Source organism: Amblyraja radiata, chromosome 3, assembly GCF_010909765.2.
Source record: "Amblyraja radiata isolate CabotCenter1 chromosome 3, sAmbRad1.1.pri, whole genome shotgun sequence".
Lineage (NCBI taxonomy): Eukaryota > Metazoa > Chordata > Chondrichthyes > Rajiformes > Rajidae > Amblyraja > Amblyraja radiata.
The window spans coordinates 117,221,375-117,235,330 of NC_045958.1; the positions used below are offsets into that span (position 1 = coordinate 117,221,375).

The 13,956-nt window shown below is 37.2% G+C and overlaps 1 protein-coding gene across 5 annotated transcripts in view; it reads right to left on the minus strand.

The window, feature by feature from the left end:
- fcho2 (FCH and mu domain containing endocytic adaptor 2) overlaps positions 1-13,956 on the minus strand; it is a 159,854-nt gene that overhangs the window by 48,242 nt on the left and 97,656 nt on the right. For 3 of the 5 annotated variants that reach the window (XM_033018685.1, XM_033018684.1, XM_033018686.1), the window contains exons 17-20: positions 12,226-12,320; positions 7,657-7,713; positions 4,162-4,632; positions 1,523-1,638 (exon numbers count right to left, since the gene is read on the minus strand). In XM_033018685.1, coding sequence (XP_032874576.1) covers positions 1,523-1,638; positions 4,162-4,632; positions 7,657-7,713; positions 12,226-12,320 — 739 coding nt within the window. The remainder of the gene's footprint in view (positions 1-1,522; positions 1,639-4,161; positions 4,633-7,656; positions 7,714-12,225; positions 12,321-13,956) is intronic. The other 2 variants (XM_033018687.1, XM_033018688.1) reach the window with 1 other exon arrangement.

The following is a 13,956-nucleotide window of genomic DNA, read 5'->3' on the forward strand; positions in this document are numbered from 1 at the left end:
CTGCAGAGATCCACAGCTCAGGTGGGAGAATCTGTCCACAGGACAACTATTAGTCGTGCACTCCACAAATCGGGCCTTTATGGAAGAGTGGCAAGAAGAAAGCCATTGTTGAAAAAAAGCCATAAGAAGTCCCGTTTGCAGTTTGCCACAAGCCATGTGGGGGACACAGCAAACATGTGGAGGAAGGTGCTCTGGTCAGATGAGACCAAAATTGAAGTTTTTGGCCTAAACGCAAAACGCTATGCGTGGCGGAAAACTAACACTGCACATCACCCTGAACACACCATCCCCACTGCGAAACATGGTGGTGGCAGCATCATGCTGTGGGGATGCTTTTCTTCAGCAGGGACAGAGAAGCTGGTCAGAGTTGATGGGAAGATGGACGGAGCCAAATGCAGGGCAATCTTGGAAGAAAACCTGTTAGAGTCTGCAAAAGACTTGAGACTGGGGCAGAGGTTCACCTTCCAGCAGGACAACGACCCTAAACATACAGCCAGAGCTACAATGGAATGGTTTAGATCAAAGCATACTCATGTGCTAGAATGGCCCAGTCAAAGTCCAGACCTAAATCCAATTGAGAATCTCTGGCAAGACTTGAAAATTGCTGTTCACAGACGCTCTCCATCCAATCTGACTGAGCTTGAGCTATTTTGCAAAGACGAATGGGCAAACATTTCAGTCTCTAGATGTGGAAAGCTGGTAGAGACATACCCCAAAAGACTTGCAGCTGTAATTGCAGCGAAAGGTGGTTCTACAAAGTTTTGACTCAGGGGGGCTGAATACTTTTGCACGCCATACTTTTCAGTTTTTTATTTGTAAAAATATTTGAAAACCATGTATCATTTTCCTTCCACTTCACAATTATGCACCACTTTGTGTTGGTCTATCCCATAAAATCCCAATAAAATACATTTACGTTTGTGGTTGTAACGTGACAAAATGTGGAAAACGAGTACTGTCCGATTCACCTCTACCCTATTGCAGTCATTGGACTTTGTCTATACAATTGGTGTGCTGTTATGTTGAGAACTATATTCTGTACTCTACATCTTCCCCTTTGCTTTACCTATTGTACTTCGGTTTAACTGGAATGTACTTCTTATAATATTATCTGATATGTTTGGATAACATGCAAAATAAAGCTTTTCACTGTACCTGTATGTAACAATAACAAACCTAAACATAAAACACGAAAGGAGGCCATTTGACACAGCATGTTTAACGTGTTCTCTCTCAACAACTCCACACTACATCTCCCAGACCAGGGGTAATTGTAAAGCCCATCAACCTTATTGAATGAAGGAGAAATTGGAATGTCTATTATTATTTATTTTTCCTGTCCCAAATATCTGAAACATGTAATAAGTCTGAAAACTTTGACCATGAAATATTTGTCTCAGTACTCAAGAATGAATATAAAACCATCTGCAGTAACTTTTACAAATTACTTCAATACTCTATTTAGAAAATTAGTGCATGAACAATGCAAGGATGATTTATGATATGATAAAAAGAACCTTACTATTTCATTAATTCCACCCAATTTTGTCGCCGAAAGCTTTGGTCTGGAAGTAGGACGCGGTGGTGGCACAAGCATACTTGTATTGTGTGGAGTAGTGGGTCTTGCTGGCGGCGATACTGGTGAGAAGTTGGGGAGGAGAGAAGAAAAAATAAAATTAAAATGAGAAATGCTAATTGATAAAGTAACTAAACATATTAATTATCAAGTTTTTAATCATTTCTAAACAATCCTTTTGCATACAGTGAAGAGAATTGTGAAGAAGCCTGCATAATCTAGTATCATTTAAAATACCTAAACTTAAATCCATCTTATTTTTAGTCTAAAAATAAAGCATATATCTTTGAAATTAAGATGCATTCTGAAATCAAACTAATCCTAATGAACACATACAGGTTTCATAAAATAGTAACAGAATGTCCTTTCAAATAGATCCACATCTGGTTCTAAAATTCTCAATAAAACGTGCATGTTATTTTGGTATGTTATCATATTTCTCAACAACATAATTCCCTGTATCTCATGTTCACATAGCAATATAATAAACTCAAAATTTGTACTGAAGTAAAAATGGTCATATTTTTTTTGTGTTCAATCATTCATGTCTCTGGATTGAAAGAACATTTGTATCCCATGTTGGACGTTTCTTTATAACTGCTCTCTCCTCTGTCACCATTGTGTAAAATAATCAAAGCTCCACAAATACCCAGCTCTGTTGTTTTCAATTTATCCCAGAGCAAATGTTTTGATACATACAGGTCCATATCAGTTGTGACAAACAACATAACAAAAAGGAAAGAAACTTGAGCATAATTTTTAAATATATTTTTGATAGACATTAATAAATTTCAATAACAGGTGATTATAAAAGATTTAAGACAACGATTATTCAGAGTAATCTGAGGCATATTTAAGCCGAACCATCAAAATGAGCTCCAAGCATCAGCTAAACATCAGCATCCTTTTTGCAATTTATGGTTGTCTACTACAAACTTCAGAGAAAGTGGAGTTTAAAAAAAAAATCCAACACTAAAACAATAAATTTTATGTAATAAATACAGATAAGTCGTTGCAATAATTACATTTGTTTCTCCATGTTTTATACAAATCTATTGCTTTTGCATATGTGTCATCATTGGCCAAACTGTCTAGGATCAGGCCTCTGTAATCGCATTCCTGAACAAAACTCTATAAAGGCGCAAAATAGTTCAAGAAATGACTAATTGATCAAATTGGTGCACAGTTAATCTGATCATCTCAGATCTTAATATTTTTCAAGGATTGTAGCACGATATAGGAACCATGCCTAATTTCTGGTAAGCACTTGATCAGATGGAGCATTCATCGTATGATACATGGTACAACAAATGTCATTTCACTATACCTCCAGGCTAAAAATATTTTATTTCATCTGTGAAGTACAGATCTCAATTTCCAATCAAATATAATCCTTTCTGGAGAGGTATAGAACAAGATAAACAATCTAAAATTTCTACCAATCTATAAGGATATATCTACCCAGATCTTTGAGGGCATGTTCTGTAGTTTTTAGATCAATGCTTCACCATTAATAGCAAACATAGAAAATAGGTGCAGGAGTAGGCCATTCGGTCCTTCGAGCCTGCACCGCCATTCAATATGATCATGGCTGATCATCCAACTCAGTATCCTGTACCTGCCTTCTCTCCATACCCCCTGATCCCTTTAGCCACAAGGGCTACATCTAACTCCCTCTTAAATAGAGCCAATGAACTGGCCTCAACTACCTTCTGTGGCAGAGAATTCCACAGATCCTGACCTCACTTAAATTGTACTGATTGTGTTAATTAGATATCAGTATACAGATCTCCCCCCCGGTTAACAGAGTTTAGGTTCTTAAAGAACAATACCAGTTCCATGGATTGTAAGAATAAACGTCAGGAGCCAGTTGATTTCCTCCCAGTGAGGATGCGGTAAATCAAAGCAAATTGTGCCTGTGTTGACAAGCTGAAACCTACAAATTGAAACTTTCAAGCCAGTTGAAAGTGTGCAAATGCTTAATTTTTTGCCACTATTTTAAATAGCGTGTTTGGTCCACAACTTCCCTCCTGTTTGAAAGCCATTTTCCAAATGTGTTCCTTATCATTTGATGTAGTAAATGAAACCTTCATTAAGTTAAATTAAATATAGCCCTTCAATATAGCAACGTGAAGGCTTGCTAATCAGGGGAGACCTGCATTTCTTTTCTCCAAAATTTAGTTCATAAGATTTTTTTAAACATATGGAACTGAATAGCCCTGACATCTATTATAGAAATAGCCTCCACTCGTCGATCTGAATTAAAATCTTAATCCTAAAAGCAAAATACGTGTCTTCACAATGAATTCATTTTCCCAATTGTTCATAATCAATCAGTAAGAATATATTATCTGACCCCAAATAACACAAACCAGAATTAGATATAAAAAGTTTGCAGATTACAATGAAGTAGCTTAGCATAGTCATTGCAATCAATTTACATGACTACAAAAGATGCACAAATTAGAGTCACTTTCCAGTCAGTTAAAATCAGTTTATCCAAACTATTTCACTCTGATGTAATGATTTTAAAAGTTCAGGGCATAAACTATGAAGCATATTTGTACAAATCTTATTTGGCATACCATTATTTAAATGTGCAACCACAGGCGTTAAACTAACATCCACAGGTTGAGATGCAGAGGATGGAAAACTTCCTGTGTCATTCTCTTCAATAGGTAGTTTCTTGTTGCCTGTAAAATCATTCTGAAGGTCACTTTGGTCATCAAAAGTGCTGTTGGAAGACGACAACTGAAAGGAGGCCACAGGAGGATTGGAGTTTGATGGAGCTTTAATATGTGTTGGTTCCTTCAATAAGTTTAAAGGTCTGCTTGAATTTAGCTCATCATTAAATGAAATCCACTGAGTCCGTGAAGTAGGAATGACAGTGTGGCCATTTAAGGTCTCTAAAATTGCTGCTACACTAAAACCTGAACCAGGACTAGGACTCTTAGACTCACAGCTTGACTGGTGCTTCACTGAGGACTCATATTCTACACCCCATGGTGAATTAGGGCTCGAGAAAGTTGAACTCCCTTCATGCCATGTTAATTCAGCTGAAGGAAAAGGAAGAGTTAAAAGCTTGCAAAAAAATATGCAATAAAAATGTAGAATATTAACTTTATCATATACATTGTCATCCTCATGAGGCATTTTTTCCAATGTGAACTACTAAACTGTCTAAATGATTTTTATTGGAAATATCGCACATATTTCAATAGACAACTACTGTGGCCGCAGGTGAATTCTCTTCATATTTACAGAATCACTGTAACTTAAATATTAATAAAAGTGTTAGTCATAACACGTCAAAAAGGTAGGTGAATGGTTAGAGGTCAACTTATAATGCCAGTAAACCAATATAAAATATGATGAATGGAGTTAAATCTTTAGTAATTAGTTGGCAAAAAATAAATGACAGAAAATTAACAAAACTCTTTTAAAGGTTCAACATTCTTGATACATTAAGCAGCAAAAAGAATAGATAAATAAAGTGAAGGTTAATAAACTAAGACAAATGAAAACCAGGGCTTTTTAACTTTACAATATTACACTTAAAAAAAGAGTAAAAAAATTAATTTAATCAATTGTTTTTACAATTTACTGAATTCATTCTACAATCGAAGATGAATGATGATAGGCATACTACTTCTCATTTTCCAATTATAAATTTTAATTACCAAGACAAAAACCTAAATGTACGATCCTACACCAAATATGTGTTGAACTATGCATTAAGCTAAAATCAGTGCTCAATGAATGTGAGGTATGTAAACATTGAATGATCTCTCGAACATGTTCCACTGTACTCTTTGACATTCATTGCCTAATCATTAGTTTCATTTCAAAATGTTACAGTACATCACAATTTAAGGAAGTGTCTTCCTTCAAATGTGACAACTACAGTGCCCTCCATAATGTTTGGGACAAAGACCCATAATTTATTTTTTGGCTTTATACATAGTCCCTCCATTTCAGGGCACCATAATGTTTGGGACACATGGCTTCACAGGTTGTAATTGCTCAGGTGTGTTTAATTGCCTCCTTATTGCAGGTATAAGAGAGCTCTCAGCACCTAGTCTTTCCATCACATTTGGAAACTTTTATGGCTGTTTATCAACATGAGAACCAAAGTTGTGTCAATGAAAGTCAAATAAGCCATTGTGAGACTGAGAAACAAGAATAAAACTGTTAGAGACATCAGCCAAACCTTAGGATTCCCAAAATCAACAGTTTGGAACATCATTCAGAAGAAAGAGAGCACTGGTGAGCTTACTAATCGATAGGGACTGGCAGGCCAAGGAAGGCCTCCACAGCTGATGGCAGAAGAATTCTCTCTCTAATAAAGAACAATCCCCAAACACCTGTCCGACAGATCAGAAGCACTCTTCAGGAGTCGGGTGTGGATTTATCAATGACCAGTGTTTGCAGAAGACTTCATGAACAGAAAAACAGAGGCCACACTACAAGATGCAAACCACTGGTTAGCAGCAAAAATAGGATGGCCATGTTACAGTTTGCCAAGAAGTACTTAAAAGAGCAACCACGGTTCTGGAAAAAGGTCTTGTGGACAGATGATATGAAGATTAACTTATATCAGAGTGATGGCAAGAGCAAAGTATGGAGGAACAAAGTAACTGCCCAAGGTCCAAAGCATACCACCTCATCTGTGAAACACAGTGGTGGGGGTGTTATGGCCTGGGCATATATGGCTGCTGAAGATACTGGCTCACTTATCTTCATTGATGATACAACTGCTGATAGTAGTAGCATAATGAATTCTGAAGTGTATAGACATCCTATCTGCTCAAGTTTAAACAAATGTCTCAAAACTCATTGGCCGGCGGTCCATTCTACAGCAATATAATGATTCCAAACATACTGCTAAAGCAACAAAGGAGTTTTTCAAAGCTAAAAAATAGTAAATTCTTGCGTGGCCAAGTCAATCACCCAATCTGAACCCAATTGAGCATGCTTTTTATATGCTGAAGAGAAACTGAAGGGGATTAGCCCCTAAAATAAGCATAAGCTAAAGATAGCTGCAATACAGGCTTGGCAGAAGACACCCAACAACTGGTGATGTCCATGAATCGCAGACTTCAAGCAGTCATTGCATGCAAAAGATATGCAACAAAATACTAAACATGACTACTTTCATTTACATTGCTGTGTTCCAAACATTATGGTGCTCTGAAATGGGGGGACTATGTATAAACACTACTGTACGTTCTACATGGTGAAACCAAAATGTATAAAAATGGCCTTTATTAAAATCAGACAATGTGCACTTTAACCACATGTGATTTTTACTATTAGAAAAATTTCAAATTGTGGAGTACAGAGGCAAATAAATAAATGATGGGTCTTTGTCACAAACATTATGGAGGGCACTGTATATTTTATAAAGAACCCTCTACTTTAATAGATTTTTAAAGAATCCTTCAAAGAAACGGTAGCAATTTAGTAATAAAGTTAAATTGAAAATAAATGGGGCAATCAATGAAACTACCGCAACAGAAGCAGTATGACATTATGTTTTTTTAAATTACAATTAGATAATAAAGTTTGGGTTTCCAAGTTGTCGACCTAGCCAAAATATTTCAACAAAATACCACCATATTTATTTCATATATATTACACAGCCCTGGAATTCATGAGAAAGTTATGTCAGTTTTCATGTCATGTGCAGATGAAGTAGGAAAAACTTAACAGGCATTCTTGGAAAAAGTTATGTGCGCCAAAATACGACAAACATAATAACATTCATTTTCTACATATCAATCAGCAAGGTGGTATCACTTCCTAATGATCACTTCCTAATTATTCGTATCAAATTAAATGTGTTTAAATGTAACAATGTAAAGTTGAAAAAGTTAATTTGAGAATAATTGTACACTTCTTATTGAAAACACCTCAATAGACTAATTAAAAAAATATTATTGAGGTGCTTTGTATTCTATTGCCTTCTTAAAAGCTTGGTTACTGTGGTTACTTGGTTACTGATAAAACCACTTTGTTGGATAATGGAGCACAAAAATGTTCGATTGGATAGCTTTTCAATACATTAGAGTCTTATTTACCTGAAGTTAAAAACGTGTGTACTTCAGAAGTGTTACTTACTGGAAGGAAAGGGAAAGCTAGAAACAAAGTTAAGAAAAACAAGAAGGAAGACGAAAGCAAAACTCGTTAATGAAATATACTGCCAGAATGATTACATATCAAAAATCCATTAATAAAATAATGTTAGACTTTTAATAAACAGGACATGGATAATTATACCACTAGCATCTGGTTGTTCTCACTCTGAACTTGACACAACACTGATTAAGATGTGACATGTTAAAAATAACATCCATTATCCACAAAACCTAATGCTTGCCATTCCAGCAATTATTTCCATGAAATAGAGCCTAGAGAGGTTATTTCAAAGTGAAACTAAACATCAGCCACATTGTTGTGCTTCTGGACTTGCATTCCAGTCAAGGATAAGTTTGCCTAACTCTTAGTTTTGAAATTTGAAATTAAGAATCATTGTTCTTAAACTTGCAGTGCTTCAGTAAAAAAATATGGCTCAGAAGTAGATTATTCAGCTGATCGAGTTGTTTGTCAGTTCTATTCTGTCACAGCTCTGAAAATTATTTTCCCTCAGTTGCCTTCCAGTTCCCTTTCTCAAGCCTTGATTGACTGCTTCCACCACCTTGACACACAGTGAGTTTTGGGTCACCACTTATCCATAGTGCGGTGGTCTTGGAGAATTTTGTATTGGTCTAATCATTGACCAATGAGCTGAATGCACCAGAGATGTTATGAGGACACATAGACATTAAAAGGATAATTGTTTGATATTCAATTGCACTTACAACTTCTTAGCAAATGGACAGTCCTCACCAGCATGCAGCAAATGACATTGGTGAATCAACTGATCTAAATTCTTCTGACATGGGTATGAGCACTTAATCCTGCAGCTGTTAACCTATCTTGCTTCTCTATACTATTACATCGTGCCTTCTCTCTTTAAACCAATATCTTAATCACTGCCACATTCTCTCCTGATTTGTTATGGCACTTAGTTACAAGTTCACCAGTTATGGCTGGTGAACTTGTAACTAAGTGGAGGACCAATTTGGATCAACAAGGTCTGCAGAATAATATGTTAGGTGTAGCACCAGGTGAATCTAAAATTATCCATGCAGAACTTTACACAGGCCTCCATGCATGTTTAATAGTGGAAAGAGAAATATCAGACGAAAATCCATGAATCCGTACCCAACAATTAGCTTTGAATTCTTCAGTTCTGTGAATAATGGTGGGTAATTGAACAGTTATTTTGCGAGGAAACATTGAATAATTATGTCAATTTTAATGATTGCTGAGTCAAGTGCACAGGAGCTTAAGAATAATAATTGACATTTTCCCTTCAAATCTGTTCCACCATTAAATGGTTAATTTGAGACTCTTCTCCATAAACCCAACTTTACCATGGTACTTAATACGGGTCCGCCACCAATTTTCCAGCAACTGGTGGTCTGGCACTCCTTTATTTCCGACAAAATTACAAGGGCGCACTTGAAAATCCCCCGAAAATGTGGCACCTAGACTGCGTGAGGCAGCCAATCTTGACCTCACTGGGACCTCCGGGTGGACAGGTCAAATTTGCCCCCTGTGGCCAGGGCGATGGAACTCAGGCCCAGCCGGAGCTGGCAGACACGTTCTCCAAGGCCAACTTTGCGGGCGAGAAATTTAGCCCTCAGTGCCCTAGGCAGACCATCCTTGTTCTGTTCAACTCCTCTTGGAGGACATGATCACTGTTGGTCTGGCAAAACAGATAATCCAGAAAGGCTCTGGAACCTCGGGTGCTGGGAAATCGTGAACTTGTATCTTTGATTATGGAAAGTTTATGTAAAATAAGTGCATCAAGACAAGGTATTCGCAATAATCTTCAATTAGCACTGCCTAGTTGATCAGTACAGGGAAGTACAGGATCATTGAGATTGGCAGGAAAATGGAATTGAAGCCAAAGGTCAGATCAGCCATGACCTAGTGATTGGCAGAGCAGGCTCAAGGGACCACATGGCCTATTTCTGTTTTTATTATGTATATGCTTGTCAGACTCAAGATATTCTGCAGCATGTTACCCAACTTCTGACATTAAAAAGAACTTCCACGCCAAGATTAGTGCAGTTCTAACAATATTTAAAAGCGCACTGGCATATCCATCTTAACAGTATCCAGATTACAGGAATTTGCTTAATTGCATCCTATACATCACATTGAACATTCAGTTTTTCCCCCACTAATGCACTGAACTGAATTGTGCACTATTAATAAGATACACTGCAGTAAGTTGCCAAGGCTGCCAACAGTATTTTCCAAACCCATAAACAACAAACCAGAAGCACAAGAGCAATAGGTACATTACGATGGTACAATGTCCAAAATCTCCTGAGTCACACACCATCTATACTATCACGATATTATCATTTTCTCATCTTGAAAAAGCTTGAAATTCTAACTGTACTACATGCAGAAGGTACCGCACAACCAGAGGTGCAAAATCTCCTGAGTCACACACCATCTATGTGATGGCTAATTTGAGACTCTTCTCCATAAACCCAACTTTACCATGGTACTTAATACGGGTCCGCCACCAATTTTCCGGCCACTGGTGGTCTGGCTGACCTTGTTAGCTATGCTCACATTCTATGAGTGAAATCAAGGTGCATTCATAAATTTTGGGCAAAAAGATACAATTGATTTTCCAAACAGCCATAATCCTATTTACTTTGCACAGCTGCATCATTAACTGCCCTGAATGGGGAAAACATCATCTTGCAAGCTTATGTAGATTAATTGAAAAGTTATAAATGTGAATATTTAGAAGCAGTACGATGGGGGTCATTTCTCTTCAAACATTAAAACTGCACTGAGGTTAGCAGGTGGGACATATTGGCCGATGGACAAGTTGAGACGAAGGGCCTGATTCCGTGCTGTTTGCCACAGGTTCTCGACCCACTGCAGTTTGCCTCCCGCCACAACACTCATCCCTAGAACACCTGGATAAGAGATACACCAACGTCAGACTCCTATTCATAGACCTTCATCACCATTATCCCATCCCTAAACTTGCGGGACTTGGAGTCAGCACTCATCTCTGCAACTGGAAAAATCGGCTTCCTGACCAACAAACCCCAACGGTGAGGGTCGGGGACAAATTAGCCTCTACGATAACCCTCAACACTGGTGCTTTGCAAGGATGCGTTCTGAGCCCCCTTCTTTACTCTTTGTACATCCATGACTGTGCAGCCATGAACAAGCCTAATTCAATTGACAAATTCGCAGACAACACCGCTATTGTGAGCTGGATATCAAATAATTATGAGACAGAGTACAGGAAATCGACTGAGAACCTCGTGACCTGGTGTCGAGGCAACAACCTTTCTCTTGATGTCAGCAAGACAAAGAAGATAGTGATCGACTTCAGGATCGACACAGATACCGCAGTTGTCACTGACGGCGCAGAAGTAGAGATGGTTGAAAGCAAATTCCTTGGAATAAATATCACCAGCAACTTCTCCTGTATGACCCATATTGAAGCAATGGTCAAGAAAACATACCAACACCTCTGCTTCCTTAGAAGGCTTAGGAAGTTCGGCATATCTACACCAATTCTCACCAACTTCTATAGGTGCCATAGAAAGCATTTTATCGGGATGCATCACAGCATGGTTTGGGAATAGCTCCATCCAAGACTGCAAGAAATTGCAGAGAACTGTAGGCCCAGCCCAATCACACAAACCAACCTCCCTTCCATCGACTCCATTTATACCTCACGCTGCCTCGGCAAGGCTACCAGCATAGTCAAGGACGAGTCACACCCTGGTTGCTCCTTCTTATCCCCTCTCCCATTGGGCCAAAGGTATAGAAGTGTGAAGACGCACACCTCCAGATTCAATAGCAACTTCAATAATTTCTGGTTAACTCACTTCTTTTGGAACTGTCACTTAACATAAATGTTTTTTCCTCTCTGGGGTTTATAGTATTGGCCTGAAATACCAAAAGCCTTGACTGGATGCCATTTGTATGCATATGTTTACATCCATGCAAACCAATAAATTGTGTGTATTTAATGATATTTAGTAGAATTACTTTTTCAAACATGTTATCTATATTTCTATGTATCCCAAAATAAATTGAACAAATTAAAAATATTGTGTTTGAATTAAGTAATTGCTTGTGGTTGACAAATGAATATATCATTTTGTTTCAGTTAGAAGTATGAAGTAACAAGACAATGCTTCCTCTACATTTCATTAAACTGAGAGCACACAGAAATCAATGCTAAAATTTATAAAATCAATTGAAGTGGAGCTTCAATGGGGAAAAAAAGACTTAAAGAAACAGAGATTTGGATCAATAGAATGCCATCATCATGGAGTTAATTATATCAAATAATCAAGAAATGATTAGATCAAATGAAAATATTTGCAACTGTTTAGCATAAACATTTGTAGGATTATTTTGCATATCAGTGTTAATTATGATAACAAAAAGCCTAAGAATCATACACTTCATTTTAAAATATCAAATAGTACTTTTGTTCAATTTGAAATATTTACACAAATGAACAACACAAGAACCTAAATATCTACCTGATGAAGTTGTTGATGTGGATGAAGACGAGGAATCAAGTGGGGGTCCAAACAATGGATCCAATGAAAACAAGTCACTGTTGACCCTTTTGGCCCTTTATAATTTAAACCAAAATAGAAGTTTTAATGCAAGGCACCTTCCCATTAATCATAAATAGAATACAATTCTGTTACTTTGGTAGCAATAGACTTTTAGTGGTGTTAGACTTGCAAATGTTATTGAGTATTGTATTTTATTCATATTAATCGTATATATTCTTTAATTAAAACATTTTTTTTTTTACACATTACACGGTAGCATAGTACATTTTCAAATGAACCAGGTGAATTTAAATAGAGCAGGAAATACAGATATATTCGGACCCTGGCTCCAATTGCAAAGCTGCTCACATTTCTGACTCCCGATGTTCTGGACCCGACTACAAACAATGCTGGAGTAACTCAGTGGGACAGGCAGCATCTCTGGATAGGAATGGGTGATGTTTCGGGTTGAGACCAGTCTGAAGAGGGGTCGCGACCCGAAAGGTCATCCATCCCTTCTCCCCAGAGATGGTGCCTGTCCCACTGAGTTACTCCAGCATTTTGTGTCTATCTTCAGTTTAAACCAGCACCTGCAGTTCCTTCCTACCCACCACAAACAAGTTGCCTAACGTAGTTAGACCCACAGTCCAGAACTTCAGCTGCACTCCAAACTTTTGGTTCTAGCTATTCACACTTGCACTCTGGATCCCTGGCTCATAGATGCCAGTCCAATAAGATTACCGAACAATCAGATGCTAGATTATTGGAGCTTCACTGTAACTTTGCTTTAAATGGCATAAAGAACATTCCTAATATATTCCCAAAAGATTGTATAACTGACAACATTTTAATGAAAATTGATCCAGAAATGGGCATGGAGTCAGCCTTTCATGTTTTGTTCACTATATACATATGTAGACTGTTTTTACACACAATTGCTTCATCAATCAGATATTAGCGATTTTATACACAGCTTGTGAGTGAGCAAAACAATGATAGATGATGTGGAAATGTGAGACATACAAATTAATCAAAGATAATCAGCAATACTTTCATAGTGATGAAAGAGTACATAAATGATTTAAAGCTTGTGATCTGGTCCAAAAGTGTTTTTTTTTTTTGCCTCAGCATCAAAGATAAGTACTTTCATTCCAATTTTCATATTAAATGATGGCATTCATATCTGGAATCTATTTTCTGTTTGCTGGTATACTTCATTAATAAATATCACGTAGATGTCAAAGCTGTGCAGGATCAAATTGTCTGAGAAACGGTTTGTTACTGTAGATAATATTTTCAAATCAAAATCCAAATGTTGCCAAGAACTAGCCTGCAGAGAGCATTTTTTTAAATAAACAAAACTGCTGCAATAGATTAAAAGTTTGCCTTTGGTGGGAACCAAATAACTCAAGAGCATTGTATCGTGGCCAAAATATTCCTCAGTTGACTCTGCTGTGGGCAATTTAATTGCTCATTTAAAATTCACTAATTAAGACTGTCCAAAAGCCATGACGGGACCCATTTAATTTAATTTTGACTGACAATAAAGATTGTTGCAAACCCTAAAATTGGCAACTTTGGAAAATTATAAACATTTTTTTATTCTTTTCAACTAATTTATACTGAAATTCCAATTTACTCCACCATGCCTTTATTCTGCTTGCCTCACTGCAATGAGCCTGTATTTGTTTCAGTCCCATGATACTAAAT